The 18,744-nt window shown below is 42.4% G+C and overlaps 1 protein-coding gene across 1 annotated transcript in view; it reads right to left on the minus strand.

Annotated features, from left to right (window-relative positions):
- Window positions 1–7: 7 nt before the first annotated feature.
- SEL1L2 (SEL1L2 adaptor subunit of SYVN1 ubiquitin ligase) overlaps window positions 8–18,744 on the minus strand; it is a 29,727-nt gene continuing 10,990 nt past the window's right edge. The window contains exons 9-17 of the mRNA XM_035110622.2: window positions 18,331–18,408; window positions 16,352–16,414; window positions 15,652–15,739; window positions 15,410–15,558; window positions 14,156–14,321; window positions 13,993–14,067; window positions 4,993–5,162; window positions 3,866–3,994; window positions 8–133 (exon numbers count right to left, since the gene is read on the minus strand). Coding sequence (XP_034966513.2) covers window positions 14–133; window positions 3,866–3,994; window positions 4,993–5,162; window positions 13,993–14,067; window positions 14,156–14,321; window positions 15,410–15,558; window positions 15,652–15,739; window positions 16,352–16,414; window positions 18,331–18,408 — 1,038 coding nt within the window. The 3' untranslated portion in view covers window positions 8–13. The remainder of the gene's footprint in view (window positions 134–3,865; window positions 3,995–4,992; window positions 5,163–13,992; window positions 14,068–14,155; window positions 14,322–15,409; window positions 15,559–15,651; window positions 15,740–16,351; window positions 16,415–18,330; window positions 18,409–18,744) is intronic.

Consider the following 18,744-nt stretch of genomic DNA (forward strand, 5'->3'; position numbering starts at 1 on the left):
ATATGCCTCCTGTTTAATTTTGCCTGCTGCTTATCAACAGTATAAGCAACAAAACAATGACTATCATCACAATCAGATCCCAATGTGGTCTTAGCATGTGGTCCAAGGCTGGCAGTTTCCAGTTTCCCATTTGCTACAGAAGAGAAGAAGAAGAAAAGTATTTTCAAGGTGAAAAGCTTTGCTTTGCAAATACGAATGCACAATAGGTATGAGAAACACCTTTCTGTATTATCAACTTTCCTCACGGGTTACTACTTGGTCTCAGGTTAGTGGCGTGTATGCTTCATTCCTGGTGCTGTAACTACAATGGTACCTCAGGTTAAGTACTTAATTGGTTCCGGATGTCCGTACTTAACCTGAAGTGTACTTAACCTGAAGCGAACTTTCCCATTGAAAGTAATGAAAAGTGGATTAATCCGTTCCAGATGATGAAAAACACCTAAAACAGCAATTTAACACAGATTTTACTGTCTAACAAGACCATTGATCCATAAAATGAAGGCAATAATAAAGGTAAAGGGACCCCTGACCATTAGGTCCAGTCGTGACTGACTCTGGGGTTGTGGCGCTCATCTTGTGTTATTGGCCGAGGGAGCCAGCGTACAGCTTCCGGGTCATGTGGCCAGCATGACAAAGCCGCTTCTGGCGAACCAGAGCAGCACACGGAAACGCCGTTTACCTTCCCGCTGTAGCGACACCTATTTATCTACCTGCACTTTGAAGTGCTTTCGAACTGCTAGGTTGTCAGGAGCTGGGACCGAGCAACGGGAGCTCACCCCGTCATGGGGATTTGAACCGCCAAACTTCTGATCGGCAAGCCCTAGGCTTAGTGATTTAACCCATAGCGCCACCCACATCCCAATAATCAATGTACTGTACTGTAAAATAAATAAGACAGTATTGTAGATGAAAAAATTAACATTTACAGTGGTACCTCGGGTTAAGTACTTAATTGGTTCTGGGGTTCCATTTGTACTTAACCCGAGTGGCGATAGAGCACTTCTACTTAACCCGAGGTATGACTGTATAATGTAACTATAACATCCTGACACTATGCTGCAGGTCCTCCCCTCATCAGCTTTGCTCCGCTCCATAAGGGTGACGTTGACAGAACAGGCATAGGCAAACTCGCCCCTCCAGATGTTTTAAGACTACAACTCCCATCATCCCTAGCTAACAGGACCATTGGTCAGGGATGATGGGAATTGTAGTATCAAAACATCTGGAGGGCCGAGTTTGCCTATGCCTGACCTACAACATGGACAAATCCCCATGTGGCTCAGGATTTTGGTTGTTACCCCAAAGAGCAGAAAAAAGAGTTGAGCTACAACGGCTTTCACAGAACGATCTTAATTTAAGACTGCGTCCTTTCTTCAAGTGAAGGACAGTTCAAGAATAAAATAGGCACACTCTCCTTACCAAATAAAGGGTGCTATGTCATTCATAGTCAGGTTCTAGAGTTCTATTAACACAGAGCATTTTCACGACATCATGGTTTCAATATACACTGCAAAAAATGCTAAGATACAGTTCTGCCCACCAGTTTGTTTTGGTACCCGGGAATAACCTTAACAAGTGTGCATCCACAAAAAAGAAGAAAAGGCTTCTGTTCATGGGGGTGGACATGGAGGATTGTTTAAATGCCAAACTATTTTCCTATGTGGGAGGGAGTCTCTGGCATTGCTATAAACCGCCTTCCATTTTTGTCCTCTTCCTCCAGATTTGGGTGCAGGGGGAATCTATTCACCAATAGATAGGTGGAAGGTTCCAGTTTTTCTGGGAGAAGTAAATTCCTCTCATGACAGCTGAAAGTTTATTCAAGTAACACCTCCTCCAAAATAGTGGAGGTTAAAAGAACTGCTACCTAACCATAACCCTAACCCCTAACCAAACCCTAAACCTAACCGTAACTGTAACCCTAACACACGAACCTAACCGTACTTCTAAAGCAACCCTACCCCCACCCCAACCTTAACCCTACCCCCACCCCAACTATAACCCTGACCCTAGCCCAAGCCCAACCCTCACCCTAAACCTAATCCTACCCAATCCAAAACCTAACAATAAACCTAACCCAATCCTAACCCTAGTTTAGGAGTTTGGTTTAGGGGTTTGGGTTCAGGTTCAGGGGTTAGGTGTAGGGGTTGGGGGTTCAGGTTTTGAGTGTTAGATTTAGGGCTTCGGGGCTGGGGTTTAGGGGTTTGGGAAGAAAGTATGAAAAGTTACAGTCCCACTGAAGGAAAGGCAAAGATTGCCCTTAGGCTTAGTAGAAACACATTTAGATTTGCATATCTAGCCCGACTTTCAAGATTTGATACTTAAAATCACACTTCTGTGAATTATACAGGAGGATTTCAATTTCGTAAGGATTCTGCAACAACATTTGCATGTTAGGTGCCCTGAATCTTAAAAACTGGTCTAAGAGCATTCCAGGTTTGACAACTACAATGACTACAAATAAGAGTGAAGAGCAATTTCACAAAGAGGGTATCTTGGAATAGCAGGCCCTAATCAAATCACAAGAGGTTGTTGTTGTTGTTTGTTGTTTAGTCGTTTAGTCGTGTCCGACTCTTCGTGACCCCATGGACCATAGCACGCCAGGCACTCCTGTCTTCCACTGCCTCCCGCAGTTTGGTCAAACTCATGTTGGTAGCTTCGAGAATACTGTCCAACCATCTTGTCCTCTGACGTCCCCTTCTCCTAGTGCCCTCAATCTTTCCCAACATCAGGGTCTTTTCCAAGGATTCTTCTCTTCTCATGAGGTGGCCAAAGTATTGGAGCCTCAGCTTCACGATCTGTCCTTCCAGGGAGCACTCAGGGCTGATTTCCTTAAGAATGGATAGGTTTGATCTTCTTGCAGTCCATGGGACTCTCAAGAGTCTCCTCCAGCACCATAATTCAAAAGCATCAATTCTTCGGCGATCAGCCTTCTTTATGGTCCAGCTCTCACTTCCATACATCACTACTGGAAAAACCATAGCTTTAACTATACGGACCTTTGTCGGCAAGGTGATGTCTCTGCTTTTTAAGATGCTGTCTAGGTTTGTCATTGCTTTTCTCCCAAGAAGCAGGCGTCTTTTAATTTCGTGACTGCTGTCACCATCTGCAGTGATCAAGGAGCCCAAGAAGGTAAAATCTCTCACTGCCTCCATTTCTTCCCCTTCTATTTGCCAGGAGGTGATGGGACCAGTGGCCATGATCTTGGTTTTTTTGATGTTGAGCTTCAGACCATATTTTGCGCTCTCCTCTTTTACCCTCATTAAAAGGTTCTTTAATTCCTCCTCGCTTTCTGCCATCAAGGTTGTGTCATCTGCATATCTGAGGTTGTTGATATTTCTTCCGGCAATCTTAATTCCGGCTTGGGATTCATCTAGTCCAGCCTTTCGCATGATGAATTCTGCATATAAGTTAAATAAGCAGGGAGACAATATACAACCTTGTCGTACTCCTTTCCCAATTTTGAACCACTCAGTTGTTCCATATCCAGTTCTAACTGTAGCTTCTTGTCCCACATAGAGATTTCTCAGGAGACAGATGAGGTGATCAGGCACTCCCATTTCTTTAAGAACTTGCCATAGTTTGCTGTGGTCGACACAGTCAAAGGCTTTTGCATAGTCAATGAAGCAGAAGTAGACGTTTTTCTGGAACTCTCTAGCTTTCTCCATAATCCAGCGCATGTTTGCTATTTGGTCTCTGGTTCCTCTGCCCTTTCGAAATCCAGCTTGCACTTCTGGGAGTTCTCGGTCCACATACTGCCTAAGCCTGCCTTGTAGAATTTTAAGCATAACCTTGCTAGCGTGTGAAATGAGCGCAATTGTGCGGTAGTTGGAGCACAAGAGGTTAAGTTTGTGTAAATCACACTTACCTTGAAAAACTGAAGATCTGTGAACAGATGCATCATTTCTAGTCTTATATATGCTATGAACACTGGTATGAAAGCATCTGGGCTTGTCTCAGCTGCCAGGTCATACCACCTTCTAGCTAAGTGTATATCCTAAAGATAGAAAGTCAGTTCTAAAATTTGCAAGGGCTTTATGAAATATCTATGGTTATGGCACCTTCCAGTAGCAATGTCATTGTGGAGCTCTCAAAATCATTTTGATTGATATGGTAAGGGTCAATCAAGATTGTCAAATTCTGTTGACTGAATCAGAATTCTTGCTTGTATGCATAGTTTGCATGCTTTAGCATAAAGCCTTGGGGTGATTTACTATATTGTAAGCATCAGTCAGCCCAGAAAACTAACAAGGAAAAGATTCACTATTTCCTCAAAAGTAGTTTAAAATCATATCTCAAGATCCAAAGCACTGCAGGCAGTGATCCCTTTTTGCATAGATGTTTGACCAGCAACCCCTTCCAACAGCATCTCTGAGCAAAACACTGTCTTCTGGGGGGGGGATATTTTTGCATTCAGGGTGCAGAGAACCACTTTACACTTGTGCATGGCATGAATAATGTGGAGCTAAGCCACTGGGTCACTTGTAGTTCCACATGTTAAATAAGACCAGGCATCCCCAAACTGTGGCCCTCCAGATGTTTTGGCCTACAACTCCCATGATCCCTAGCTAACAGGACCAGTGGTCAGGAATGATGGGAATTGTAGTCAAAAACATCTGGGCCACAGTTTGGGGATGCCTGAATAAGACTAACGTATTCCACCAATTGTAGTGTTATAGTCCATTAATAATGGTGGAAATTCTCATAATCTACTGACTTCTCAATTCTTTAGCTTTTCTGAGCTGTGCTTGTTATCCTGCTGTTGCAGTTGAAGAGCACATTCAGTGTCTTCATTGTTCCTAATATACTGATGTGTTGGTCAATATTTGGTCAATATTTGATCAACTGACCACATTTTTGGACAGGTCAAGAACCCTGCCCAAATGAAAATTCTGTGTCCTGCCCACCGTGGTTCTTTAACTAGAATATTCACAATAACAAAAGTTTACTTGTAGAGCTAATGTTTGATGCAGCACCAGACGTAGATTATGTTACCTTAGGAATGCCTAAACCATATTCATACATATATGCCAGATTGAACATGGCTTGAGCACTCTGTTGATTAGCAGCAAGGTTGTAATGAACTGCAGCTGTCAAGTAATCTCTCTTTATTCCAAAACCATAGAAGTGATAATCTCCCGTTTTAACTCTGGCAAATATATTGCCTGCAAGACAAATAGTTGAAAAAATATTATGATTATGATTGCATTTGTGGCTGTTATTTATAACATCCCGCACCTATCAATCCAAGGTGGTAGAGGAAGAATTCTTGGTCATTGTCATTTGTGCCACCAGTTCTGAAGGTGGTTCTGAAAAGTGCAATTCAAACAAGGTGGCCTCCCTCCGAAAGAGGTTTCTGTGCATGTGTACAAAGACACCAGACCACATATGACACCTGCTTCTCCAGCACTAGTGTTGACTTACTCTGTTTTCAGGTTCTTGGTTGGATCCCAGCTATTTGGATCACAAGTATTTATTATAAATGTTTCTTAGGCTACCTGCCAATAAAACTTGTAAGGCAGCTTACAATGCAGTAATCCAATTAGATAAGACAGAGACAGTGATACACAGATAAAACAGCACTTGAAAACTAACCATAACAGAACAGTTATAACAAGCCTACACTCACCTTGAAACAAAACAAGACAAAACAAAAGTCTGGAACTGTAATTATTTGAGAATCAGTGCCAGATTAGTAGCTCTCAGAGCCCATGTTGCTATAAATACAAATGGTGCTATATTCTCACCCCTTTGTAACTGGGGTAGTCCTGAAGAAGAGGCCTCATAAAGGAAGCTCTTCTAGGGACTTCCCCTGCATGCAAAGACAGGCTCTGGCAGATTGATCGGATGTGACCAATAGTGGGTCCAATAGTCAAGAAAGCAGTTTCTGCACAAGCTATAGAGGCACAGGTAGATGGGAAGGTATCCCATTTAGGAGAAGGAAAACTCTGAACCAAACCTCCACTGTCTTGCAGGTGTTCTTGTCTATGAGGACTTCAGGAGTAAACCTCAAACAATCCACTGCTTTAAGGGACTTCTTTGGGAGAAGGAAAGGCTAAAGAGTACTGTATACCCTACACAAATCCAGAGTGGAATGGCATCTTGTATGTTTCCTTCTGGCAACTCCTGCAGCCAAGCTAGTGCCAAATGTATTGCTTTCCTTTCCTTTGGACCACATCAGTGAGGCCAAGAGAGGAGTCTTGCCACATGGGCAGCGCAGGACCTCCACACACACTGCCCAGGTTTGGCAGAACAACAGTACTCAGAGTTTACAGCACTGGAGTGTGCATGAAGAGTATTTTAATTCTTTTCCCTCTCCTGCTTCCTATAAATTCTTTGTTGTTGTTGTTTAGTCGTTTAGTCGTGTCCGACTCTTTGTGACCCCATGGACCAGAGCACGCCAGGCACTCCTGTCTTCCACTTTCTCCCACAGTTTGGTCAGACTCATGTTCGTAGCTTCGAGAACACTGTCCAACCATCTCATCCTCTGTCGTCCCCTTCTCCTAGTGCCCTCATTGATACAAAATACCTTTTCCTTATGGTCACCAATTTAAGCAATACGTGTTATTATACATCATTTGACACAACTTTGTTAATATATTCTGAAACTTTTATCTCAGTATTTATTGTTATGTAATGGTTGCATGTCATATGCTCTAATAAAGATAGGTAAAGGTAAAGGATCCCTTGGCAGTTAAGTCCAGTCAAAGTCATCTATGGGGTTGTGGTGCCCATCTCACTCCAGGCCAAGGGAGCTGGAGTTTGTTCACAGACAGCTTTCTGGATCATGTGGCCAGCATGACTAAACCACTTCTTGTGCAACAGAACACCGTGACGGAAACCAGAGTGCATGGAAACACAGTTTACCTTCCTGCCGCAGTGGTACCTATTTATCTACTTGCACTGGTGTGCTTTCGAACTGCTAAGTTGGCAGAAGCTGGGACAGAGCAACGGGAGCTCACCCCGTTGTGCAGATTCGAACCGCTGACCTTCTGATCAGCAAGCCCAAGAGGGTCAGTGGTTTAGACCACAGTGCCACCCACCCCCAAAGATATATCCCAATGCAAACTAACAGTTTTAAAGAGGAAAATGAGAAAAACTATGTTGCCAAGAATTGGTGCCAGATGAATCTCCCAGTAAAGGGCATAAGACACTCTAGGCCAGTCATCCCCCAACTTCGGCCCTCCAGATGTTTCGGACTACAATTCCCATCATCCCTGACTACCATACCTGCCAAGTTGCTGTCGGAGAAATAAGGGACCGGGCCGGAAGTAGCAGACCGGAAGTAGCACTGCCGCCATTTTGGAACTGGGCGGAGCATGCTCAGAAGTGACTTTTGATGCTGCTTTGCCCAGTTCCAAAATGGACGCCGCGCCAGAAGTCGCACTGCAGCCATTTTGGAACTGGGCAGAGCAGCATCAAAAGTCGCTTCTGAGCATGCTCTGCCCAGTTCCAAAATGGCTGCCGCGCCAGAATAAACCGGGGGTGGGGATCCGGATCCGTTTTTTCAGCTAGGAACAGCTGGAAAAACGGGGATTTCCCGGGGAATGCAGGAGACTTGGCAGCTATGCTGACTACTGGTCCTGTTAGCTAGGGATCATGGGAGTTGTAGGCCAAAACATCTGGAGGGCCGCAGTTTGGGGATGCCTGCTCTAGGCAGTCACACAGTCACCACCTGCTTATCTTTAGGTAAAGGAGGACGTGGAAAAGGGTCTGTGGTCATTCCTAGGTCTGCTTAAGGACTAGTGGAGGACATCCTGCTGCTTTTCTATAGTGCAGTGGAGACTCTGGTCAATGCAAAGATCTAGTGGTCTTTAGGACTGGGGAATCAAAATGATGCTGGCAGTATGGCAGTAAATTGCATTTGTTCTGAAAATGCTGCTCTTTTGTTTTAACAGGATTGTTTGCACGATTTGAATCCCCAAACAGCAGGGATCGAGTAGGTTACAAATTTTAGTCAAATGAAAATGGCAATTGGCTTTGGGAATACTTTGCCCTTCTATTAAAATATTTGATAGTAATTCATGCATGTCTTTTGGTGGCATGAAATAAAAAAATTCCTTCAGTAGCACCTTAAAGACCAACTAAGTTTTTATTTTGGTATGAGCTTTCGTGTGCATGCACACTTCTTCAGATACAGTGAAATGGAAGTTTCCAGGCACTTATGTAGAGAAGGGGTGGGGAGGGGTGGGGATGGGGAGGGGGGATCACTCAGAAGGGTGGTGGAAATGGGTGATTGACTGACTGATAGCTGTTGATGACCGCAAACGACTGCAAATGGTTTTGCATGAAAAAGCAAGGGTTGAGATGGCTGAAGATCGCTTATCATGTATAATGAGATAAGAACCCGATATCTCTGTTCAAACCAGGTCCCTCCATGGTTTTGAGCTTGGTGATAAGTTGCAATTCAGCAACTTCTCTTTCCAGTCTATTTCTGAAATTCTTTTGTAGTAAGACAGCTACTTTGAGATCTTGTATAGAATGTCCTGGGAGATTGAAGTGTTCTCCTACTGGTTTTTCTGTCTTCTGGTTCCTGATGTCAGATTTATGTCCATTTATCCTTTGGCGTAGGGTTTGGCCTGTTTGTCCAATATAGAGAGCTGAAGGGCACTGTTGGCATTTGATGGCATACACAATGTTAGAGGATGAGCAATTAAATAGTCCTGAGATGGTATGTTGGATGTTGTTGGGGCCAGTAATGGTGTTGTCTGGGTGTATGTGGCAGCAAAGTTGGCATCTGGGTTTATTGCAGGCTCTGGTACCAGTGTCCATGTTAAGTCTGGTGGTTGTATTATTGTGGGTGAGGAGTTGTTTAAGATTGGGTGGCTGTCTGTAGGCAATGAAAGGTCTTCCTCCCAGAGCTTGAGAAAGGGAGCGGTCATTGTCCAGGAGAGGCTGTAGATCTCTGATGATGCGTTGTACTGTTTTAGCTTGGGAGCTGTATGTGATGACTAGTGGTGTTCTGTTATTTTCTTTTTGGGGTCTGTCTTGCAGCAGGTTCTCTCTAGGTATCTGTCTGGCTCTGTTGATCTGTTGTTTAACTTCATCAGGTGGATATTTTAGTTCTAAAAAGGTTTGCTGTAGATCTCTTAGGTGAGATTCTCTGTCTGTAGAGTTGGAACAGATGCGGCTGAAGGGCACTGTTGGCATCCTCAGAAAATCTGTGGTGTCACGTACGTAGCTGGGAGCATTGTGTATGCCATCAAATGCCAACAGTGCCCTTCAGCTCTCTATATTGGACAAACAGGCCAAACCCTACGCCAAAGGATAAATGGACATAAATCTGACATCAGGAACCAGAAGACAGAAAAACCAGTAGGAGAACACTTCAATCTCCCAGGACATTCTATACAAGATCTCAAAGTAGCTGTCTTACTACAAAAGAATTTCAGAAATAGACTGGAAAGAGAAGTTGCTGAATTGCAACTTATCACCAAGCTCAAAACCATGGAGGGACCTGGTTTGAACAGAGATATCGGGTTCTTATCTCATTATACATGATAAGCGATCTTCAGCCATCTCAACCCTTGCTTTTTCATGCAAAACCATTTGCAGCCGTTTGCGGTCATCAACAGCTATCAGTCAGTCAATCACCCATTTCCACCACCCTTCTGAGTGACCCCCCCTCCCCATCCCCACCCCTCCCCACCCCTTCTCTACATAAGTGCCTGGAAACTTCCATTTCACTGTATCTGAAGAAGTGTGCATGCACACGAAAGCTCATACCAAAATAAAAACTTAGTTGGTCTTTAAGGTGCTACTGAAGGAATTTTTTTATTTTACTTCGATCCAGACCAACACGGCTACCTACCTGTAACCAGAACTATGGAAGGCACCACATTGAGCCGCATGAAATGGAAGTCCATCAACCTCACCAAGAAACTTGCCCAGGTACAAACTGACATCCTCTTTCTATCTAAATGCAAAAACCTGGACATTGTACCTAAGGGTCTTAGAATTAAGAACCCTCTTCAATCAACTTATCCCACAGAATATGCCAGAAAACTATGCCACACTTTATCTAAGAAACTGCTGAAACATCTTATCGGCGTTCTGTATTCCAAACAGAAGTTAATAAAGGAGGAACTCTCTGCACTGGAGAACTCCATCAGGAATCACCCGGCCTGGCAGAAGTTCCACAAGGAAAAACAAACCATTTACCACTCTCAACTGGAGTTACTGAAGAACCAGAAAAATAAAAAACTCTGCAACCTTTCCAACCTACAGGCCACCAATCAAAACAAGATCAACAACATTGTCAATCTTTCACAGCAAACACTCAGCCCAGCTGAGGAATCCGTCCTTTCACGGGGACTATCATTCTGCCCTGCCAAATCCCAACACATGATTCAGTTCTGCGGGGACCTGGAAGCATTTTTCCGCCGTTTACGCCTGAAGGAGTATTTTCATCACACACAAGAACAAGACAAAGTAGAACAAACTACATCCCCACAACACAACACCTCTCAACTTACTGGGGAACAACCATCACCCTCCAAACGCATCAATGAACAGAACATTGACCACCAACTACCACCGAAAAGAAGTTACACAAAAAGGGACTCCACATGGACCCCTCCTGATGGACGCAATACCACACTAGATCTGTACATCGAATGCTTCCGCCACAGAATCCAAACGGATGTGACCAGAAAACACCATCGCTTACAACAAAATCTAAACCATGCTGAAAGGAGAGCCATAGAAAATCTCAGGAACAACCCAGACATTATAATTAAAGAGGCAGACAAGGGTGGAGCTGTCGTCATCATGAACAAAACTGATTACATCCAAGAGGCCTACAGACAACTTTCCAATACTGCCTTTTACATGAAATTGGACTCAGACCCCACACAAGCATACAAAAAAGAACTGAACAAGATTATTAAGGAGCTACCCCTACACATCCAAGAACAGATCCTCACAAACACACCAGCGGAACCTCGGCCAGGAACTTTCTATCTTCTACCCAAAATACACAAACCAGGAAACCCAGGACGCCCCATCATCTCAGGTATTGGCACCATTACAGTGGGTGTTTCCGGCTATATGGACTCTGTTCTGAAACCATATGCTATCAGTGCTCCCAGCTACGTACGTGACACCACAGATTTTCTGAGGAAAATACAATATTTGAACAATCTTCCTAACAATACTATACTAGCCACTATGGATGTGGAATCTCTATATACCAACATCCCACACAATGATGGTTTACAAGCCATAAGGAACACCATTTCAGATAAAACCACAGCGGACTTTGCTACCAAACTCTGCCACTTTGTCCTTACCCACAACCACTTCAAATTTGGTGATGACCTGTTCCTCCAGATCAGCGGCACAGCCATGGGCACCCGCATGGCCCCACAGTATGCCAACATCTTCATGGCAGATTTAGAACAACGTTTCCTTAACTCCTACCCACTCAAATCTCTCCTGTACCTGCGATACATTGACGATATTTTTATTATCTGGACACATGGACAACAGACCCTGGAAACCTTCCACCAGACATTCAATGACTTTCACCCCACCATCAACCTAACAATGAACCAATCTATGCAAGAAATACATTTTTTGGACACTACTATAAAAATACAGGATGGACGTATAGACACCACCTTATACAGAAAACCAACTGACCGACAAACATATCTACATGCTTCTAGCTACCATCCCAAACATACCAAACAATCCATCGTATACAGCCAGGCCTTACGTTACAACCGCATCTGTTCCAACTCTACAGACAGAGAATCTCACCTAAGAGATCTACAGCAAACCTTTTTAGAACTAAAATATCCACCTGATGAAGTTAAACAACAGATCAACAGAGCCAGACAGATACCTAGAGAGAACCTGCTGCAAGACAGACCCCAAAAAGAAAATAACAGAACACCACTAGTCATCACATACAGCTCCCAAGCTAAAACAGTACAACGCATCATCAGAGATCTACAGCCTCTCCTGGACAATGACCGCTCCCTTTCTCAAGCTCTGGGAGGAAGACCTTTCATTGCCTACAGACAGCCACCCAATCTTAAACAACTCCTCACCCACAATAATACAACCACCAGACTTAACATGGACACTGGTACCAGAGCCTGCAATAAACCCAGATGCCAACTTTGCTGCCACATACACCCAGACAACACCATTACTGGCCCCAACAACATCCAACATACCATCTCAGGACTATTTAATTGCTCATCCTCTAACATTGTGTATGCCATCAAATGCCAACAGTGCCCTTCAGCTCTCTATATTGGACAAACAGGCCAAACCCTACGCCAAAGGATAAATGGACATAAATCTGACATCAGGAACCAGAAGACAGAAAAACCAGTAGGAGAACACTTCAATCTCCCAGGACATTCTATACAAGATCTCAAAGTAGCTGTCTTACTACAAAAGAATTTCAGAAATAGACTGGAAAGAGAAGTTGCTGAATTGCAACTTATCACCAAGCTCAAAACCATGGAGGGACCTGGTTTGAACAGAGATATCGGGTTCTTATCTCATTATACATGATAAGCGATCTTCAGCCATCTCAACCCTTGCTTTTTCATGCAAAACCATTTGCAGTCGTTTGCGGTCATCAACAGCTATCAGTCAGTCAATCACCCATTTCCACCACCCTTCTGAGTGATCCCCCCTCCCCATCCCCACCCCTCCCCACCCCTTCTCTACATAAGTGCCTGGAAACTTCCATTTCACTGTATCTGAAGAAGTGTGCATGCACACGAAAGCTCATACCAAAATAAAAACTTAGTTGGTCTTTAAGGTGCTACTGAAGGAATTTTTTTATTTTACTTCGATCCAGACCAACACGGCTACCTACCTGTAACCAGAACTTTTGGTGACATGGTTCTAGACCTAGAATGAGGATGCCCTTGTTCAGATTTGCTGGCTAGTCTTTAATAGAATTGTCAAGGCCACAGCATTATTCTACCATTAAACCTACCCGTCCTGGTTAAGGAAGTACTCTAAAGAAAAACCAAGATGAAAACCAGCAAAAGAAATGCTGAAATCTAAGTTCCCCATTGTGAGTCTCAAGAAATGGACAGGCTGGAATGAATTATGTCCAAGGAAGTGAGGCAAGCTGAGAGCACTCTTCATTCTGACATCTTAGAAAATTCAGTCACCTTCAGGGCATGGAGGACAAGGCATAGCTAGTTGCTTTGCTTGAGCAGAAATTAAAGGTTCATGTTAGCTAAGTCTTTACTGCTCAGTGAGTTTACTTCTGTGCTCTAAACATCACGTAGAGACTTTGATAGGCATGTCAACGAACTGAAAAAAATAATTAGCTCAAACGAGCATGAGGTTGCATTTTTCAAATTATCCTTCTTTTTCTCTGACAGAATGGATGGCTCATATGAAATAGCAATGAAGCAAAATTGTTTAAACCATTCATTGCTTCTTTATATGTAGCAAAATTAAGTAGAGGGTAATAAAATAAGTGAGATTGGTTGGGAATAAAGATAGCTAGGTTGGTGGGGGATACCTATTCTTGAAGGTCACTTAACGTTCTATCATCATAGGAATTATATTTGTTATTATTATTTATTAAATTTGTATACCACCCTTCCTCCGAAGATCAAAGGGTGGTCCACAACATAAAAATACAAAATGAGAACACAAAATACATAATAAAAACAAAAACAAAGCAATAACCCCACTATAGGGATTGATGTATCAAGGCCATGTAAAAAGGTAACAGTTAATATGCACATCATTCATTTTTTACATTTTATTATTCAGTACTTTATAAGAAATGCCTGTGGGATTCCCATCTCAATGAATTAAGTGGAGGGGAAGGAAAATAATACAGTATCTAAATATTTTGTAACAGTGATTTTTAATGACTTGTCGGTATTGTTGCATGAATGTAATATTTTCTTCCAATTTAACTGTAAGAGCCAAAATGGGGGGGGGGGGAATCATACTAATAAGAGTGGACATCTAGGCACAGGTTATTTTTAACTCTATTCATACCTTGATTTGCAGCCCGCTTCCATAAAAGAAGAGCCAATGGATGTATCTGCTCTCGGTGGAGAAATTGAACATTTTCTGTAACAAAATATTGACATCATTTGTCTTAACACAATCACTGTGTTAAAGAATGCAAGTAAGCAGCATAAGATAAAGTTTCCCTTACCAGATTCCATAATGTGAGCTGAATTGCACTGAGCTACTTCATAGCCCATTTCTGCTAGAAGTGCATATTGAATAAGAGATGAATCAACATTACCAGTCTGGTAAGCAAAGTGTGCTGTCAGGAATTTTTCTGACCATTTCCCCAGTTCACATATGGTTCTGTAAAGCTAAATAGCAAAAAAGGAGAGAAAAGAAAAGACAGACAATAAACCCATACAAATAGCACCAGAAGTTTGTAATTAATCTTGCCGTAACAGCAGGGTTAATGGAAGAAAATAAAATTAAAGGGAGACACTAGACAAAGCAGTGGTTTTAAATAGATGCCACCAATGTGGTCACAACGCTTCAGGTGGCAGTCCTAGGCATACTTACCTGGGAGTAAGCCCCCTGAAAACAATGGGACTTCTGAGTTTCTGAGGAAAAAAACCCATAGGTTTGCACTATAAAACAAGTTCAGCATGTGTTGTGCTTAAATCTCCTTTGAAATCAATGCAATGTGCATAACTTTGGCTGGATTGTGTCTTGTGTGTTACGTTTGCAAAACATTTCTTAGCGCTGACACAAATGACATGAGATGCAAAAAAAGTAGAATTAATTCATCTACAGACTAGCAACTTCCCCAAATCTTAATATTTTGTAGTCTCTTTGATAGAAATCTAACTTTGGAAGGTGGGGGGTAATAGATGCCAGTGGAAGATTTTTTTTTTGCTAAGTCTAAGCGCAAGAGACTCATGAGAAGAGAAGGCTCCCTGGAAAAGACCCTGATGATGGGAAAGATTGAGGGCACAAGGAGAAGGGGACGACAGAGGACGAGATGGTTGGACAGTGTTCTCGAAGCTACCAACATGAGTCTGACCAAACTGTGGGAGGCAGTGCAAGACAGGAGTTCCTGGCGTGCTCTGGTCCATGGGGTCACAAAGAGTCGGACACGACTAAACGACTGAACAACAAGCATTAGAGAACATATTTGCCATGGTTGTGACTGGGCAGGAAAAAAACCATAAACTTTTCCTCCCCACACACTGTAGTCCTGATGCAATTTTGGCCCCCCGTGCCTGAAATTCAAGAAAGAAAACTCCTGGAATGTTTCTGAGTTATTCATTTAACATAAAGTGTACTTTGACTCTGTATCTACTGCTACTGGGTGGTTGTTGTCCTTGGACAGCTGTTGATATTGGACAGTTAATGATACAATGAGAACAACCACCAACATTATTATCTCAAAGGGCAGACTCTCAAACAGTGCATTACTTACTTCAACAGCATTCTGGCATGACCTGAAAGTTCCCGTTCCCGTAGCGTACATTTGAGCCAAGTGATAAACAGCAAGGGGTTGCCCGTTTTGAGATGCCAAGTAAAAATACTGGAAGGCAAGTTTGTAATTTCTCTTGACTCCTGAGCCATCTGCAATGAAATATGATTTGGATTTTCATCAACAATTAGGTAACTGAACCACGGGAGCTTTGACAAAAGGAAGAACCATGCCCAGGGACTTACTGTGATACATAAGGCCCAGTTGAAATTGGGCCTGGGCAAATCCCTTCTCTGCTGCTTTATGAAAGTATCTAAAAGCTTCACTGTAATTCTGAAAGGGAAACAATCTTATTGAGAGATCAAGAAATTAGATTCTGGTTTTGTGGAACACTGATCGTGGGCCGCAGCTCAGAAGAAGTTGCAGCTGCATTATGAGAAGCGGTACTGATAACTTGCGGCACAATCCCGTACTTGAGATCTGTTGGCTGAGGGGTCATGAGATGTAGAAGAAGTCCCACTATGACAACAGAGCACAAGGCAGACAGAGACCCTGGCGGGCAGCCCTGTTTAGGGAAGTTTTTAATATTTAATCCTGTATTGTTTTAACACTCGATTGGGAGCCGTCCAGAGTGAGTGGAGAGACAAAGTGGGTGGGGTACAAATAATAAATTATTTTTTATGTTGTTGTTGTTGTTGTTGTTGTTGTTGTAAGCAATTTATTGGTCCGTGCAGTGCGCCTCCTGATTGGCTCAGGGGTGCTTGAAGGTGGAGACCCCTCCCCACCTTGTCTACTGTGTGGTGGTACCCAAGGACCCCTTGCATCTAAAAACATAAGACATATGTTTCAGTTTTGGGATGTTAAAGCCATATTAGGCCAAGTATCTTATGATTTGATTGGCTAGTTTTTTGATTATGAAAAAGGTCAGATACACTGAAGACTTACCCGTGGAACACCTTTACCACGAAAATAAATAAGTCCAAGCCCCCATAGTCCAATTGAATTGCCCTAAAAACATATTAATTGAGAATGTTTCATTTACACATAAGAATAAGTTACCCATTCTATGAAAAGAACCTATAAAGAATCATTGTAATTGTGTGCCTTAGTGTCAATTATATTTATTTACTGATTATACCAAGAGACCAATATATCCTTCGCCATATCTACTCTAGACATTGTGTCACACGAGTTATTCACATAACCCTTGTATGATTAATAAAAGGTTTAGGACGACCTAAATGAAGCATTTTGTCACACAGTCATGATTATTAAAGTAATCTTATGCAACTCTACTCATTTAATTCAATTGGAATTATTTCCATTGAGTTCAATGAGTTTAATTAAGAGTAAAATCCTACCTCCCCCCCAAAAAGAAGTTCTGATAGGTTTGCTCTCGAGGTAGTTGAAATGTTCCTGAACTTCAGTGTCATTATATCAACCCAGCTTAGTGTCAAAGGCTTCACCAGACCCAAGCACAACACAATACAGTATAGACAAAGAAAATATTAATTTTGTAGGACAAATGCAGTCTGAGCAAGTGTAATTTGAAGCTTACAAGTTTAATGGAAGTTTTATAGAAAAGTTCCCCTCTCCCCCAGTGTTGTTTGTCACATAACCATTTTTCTATGTGGCCTTTTCAGTCGCTCCTACTTATCTATTACAGTCCTTAGTGTTGAACAAGTTAGTCACCTCTTACATAGCACCAATGCATATGGTGTTTTAAAAGATTAAATTAAAGAGGCAGATGTGAGATGCCAGCAGTCTAAAAATACAGGCAAAATGAACAGTAGGAGAGGAATGAAGGGACAATGTAGTTTGACACATGACACCCTCAATATATCTACAGCTTGATTCCCAATTCAATATTGATGTGATGAAATCACATCATGAAGCAACACTTTCCTATAACATTTGTGGGGTCGGTCTCTCTTTCAAATATAACTTTGAGTTGTCAGATCGGAAATTTACCTCATTAGTTATAACAATTTGTATTGTTTTGCACTTTTAGCACTGAAACATTTTATTTGTTTTATATATTAGCTGCTTGATATTTTATTTTAAAAAGGCAACCCACCTTGAAGCAGTTTACATAAAGCTGTGCAAAATATTCCATTGATTGATCCTGTTGATGTCTAAATAACAACAGGGAGCATTCCTCAGTACCAGGAAAAATATGCAAGGTGGTCACATCACTCTCATTTAATTTAAAAGGTACCTGCATGTAACTTTATTTCTACGAGGCCCAGAGATTTTTTAAATGAAAGTTCAGAGTCTAGAGCACCAGCCATGAGCACCACTGGGAGCCTCCACAGGCAGGTGGTTGACAAACCTGGTATAATAGGTTAAGGACATTTTAAAGAGCTGGTACAGAAGGTTAATCATGGTGTGGTATTGATTTAGTGCTTGTAATATACAAAGTTAAAAGTTGATTTGAAGCAGTGATTGTTGTGATCTTTAATTGTCGGATTTAAATGTATTCCTTAGAACAATGTAAGGGACGCGGGTGGTGCTGTGGGTTAAACCACAGAGCCTAGAGGGCTTGCCGATCAGAAGGTCGGCTGTTTGAATCCCCGTGACGGGGTGAGCTCCCGTTGCTCGGTCCCAGCTCCTGCCAACCAAGCAGTTCGAAAGCACAACAAAGTGCAAGTAGATAAATAGGTACCGCTCCGGCGGGAAGGTAAACGGCGTTTCCGTGTGCTGCTCTGGTTCGCCAGAAGCGGCTTTGTCATGCTGGCCACATGACCCAGAAGCTGTATGCCAGCTCCCTCGGCCTATAGAGCGAGATGAGTGCCACAACCCCAGAGTCGGTCATGACTGGACCTAATGGTCAGGGATCCCTTTACCTTTATAGAACAATGTATTAGTTATGATTAAATAAAGCTGTTACTTTAAAAAAAATGAAAAGAAAGAAAATACAATACCTTCTCTGCTGCCATTTTGAAATACTTCAAAGCTGCAATGTTACTCTGAGGCACTGTAGCACTTCCTTCTAAATACATCTAGACAGAATTAAGAGGGGATATTTCTTCAGATGATGGTGGCTATCCATGGAAATGCCTCCTCTTGCCATTAAAAATTTGCAAAACAAAGGGATGAAGTTCCTCTGAATTTTATCCTACTTTGCACTTTTTCTTCCTGTTTTTGGTTGGCTCTCTGTTATGTATAATGCTGGGCTTTCGTGAGTTATTTTAAGGCAGATTTGAGGAATCTTTGGCCCTCCAAATGCTACTGAACTTTAACTCACAATATCCATTAGCCATGTTTGCCAGGGCTGATGAGAGTTATAGATCAGCAACATCCAGAGAGCTGAAGGCTCTCTACTCCTGCTTTAAATA

This window comes from Zootoca vivipara, chromosome 3 (assembly GCF_963506605.1).
Source record: "Zootoca vivipara chromosome 3, rZooViv1.1, whole genome shotgun sequence".
Taxonomy (NCBI): domain Eukaryota; kingdom Metazoa; phylum Chordata; class Lepidosauria; order Squamata; family Lacertidae; genus Zootoca; species Zootoca vivipara.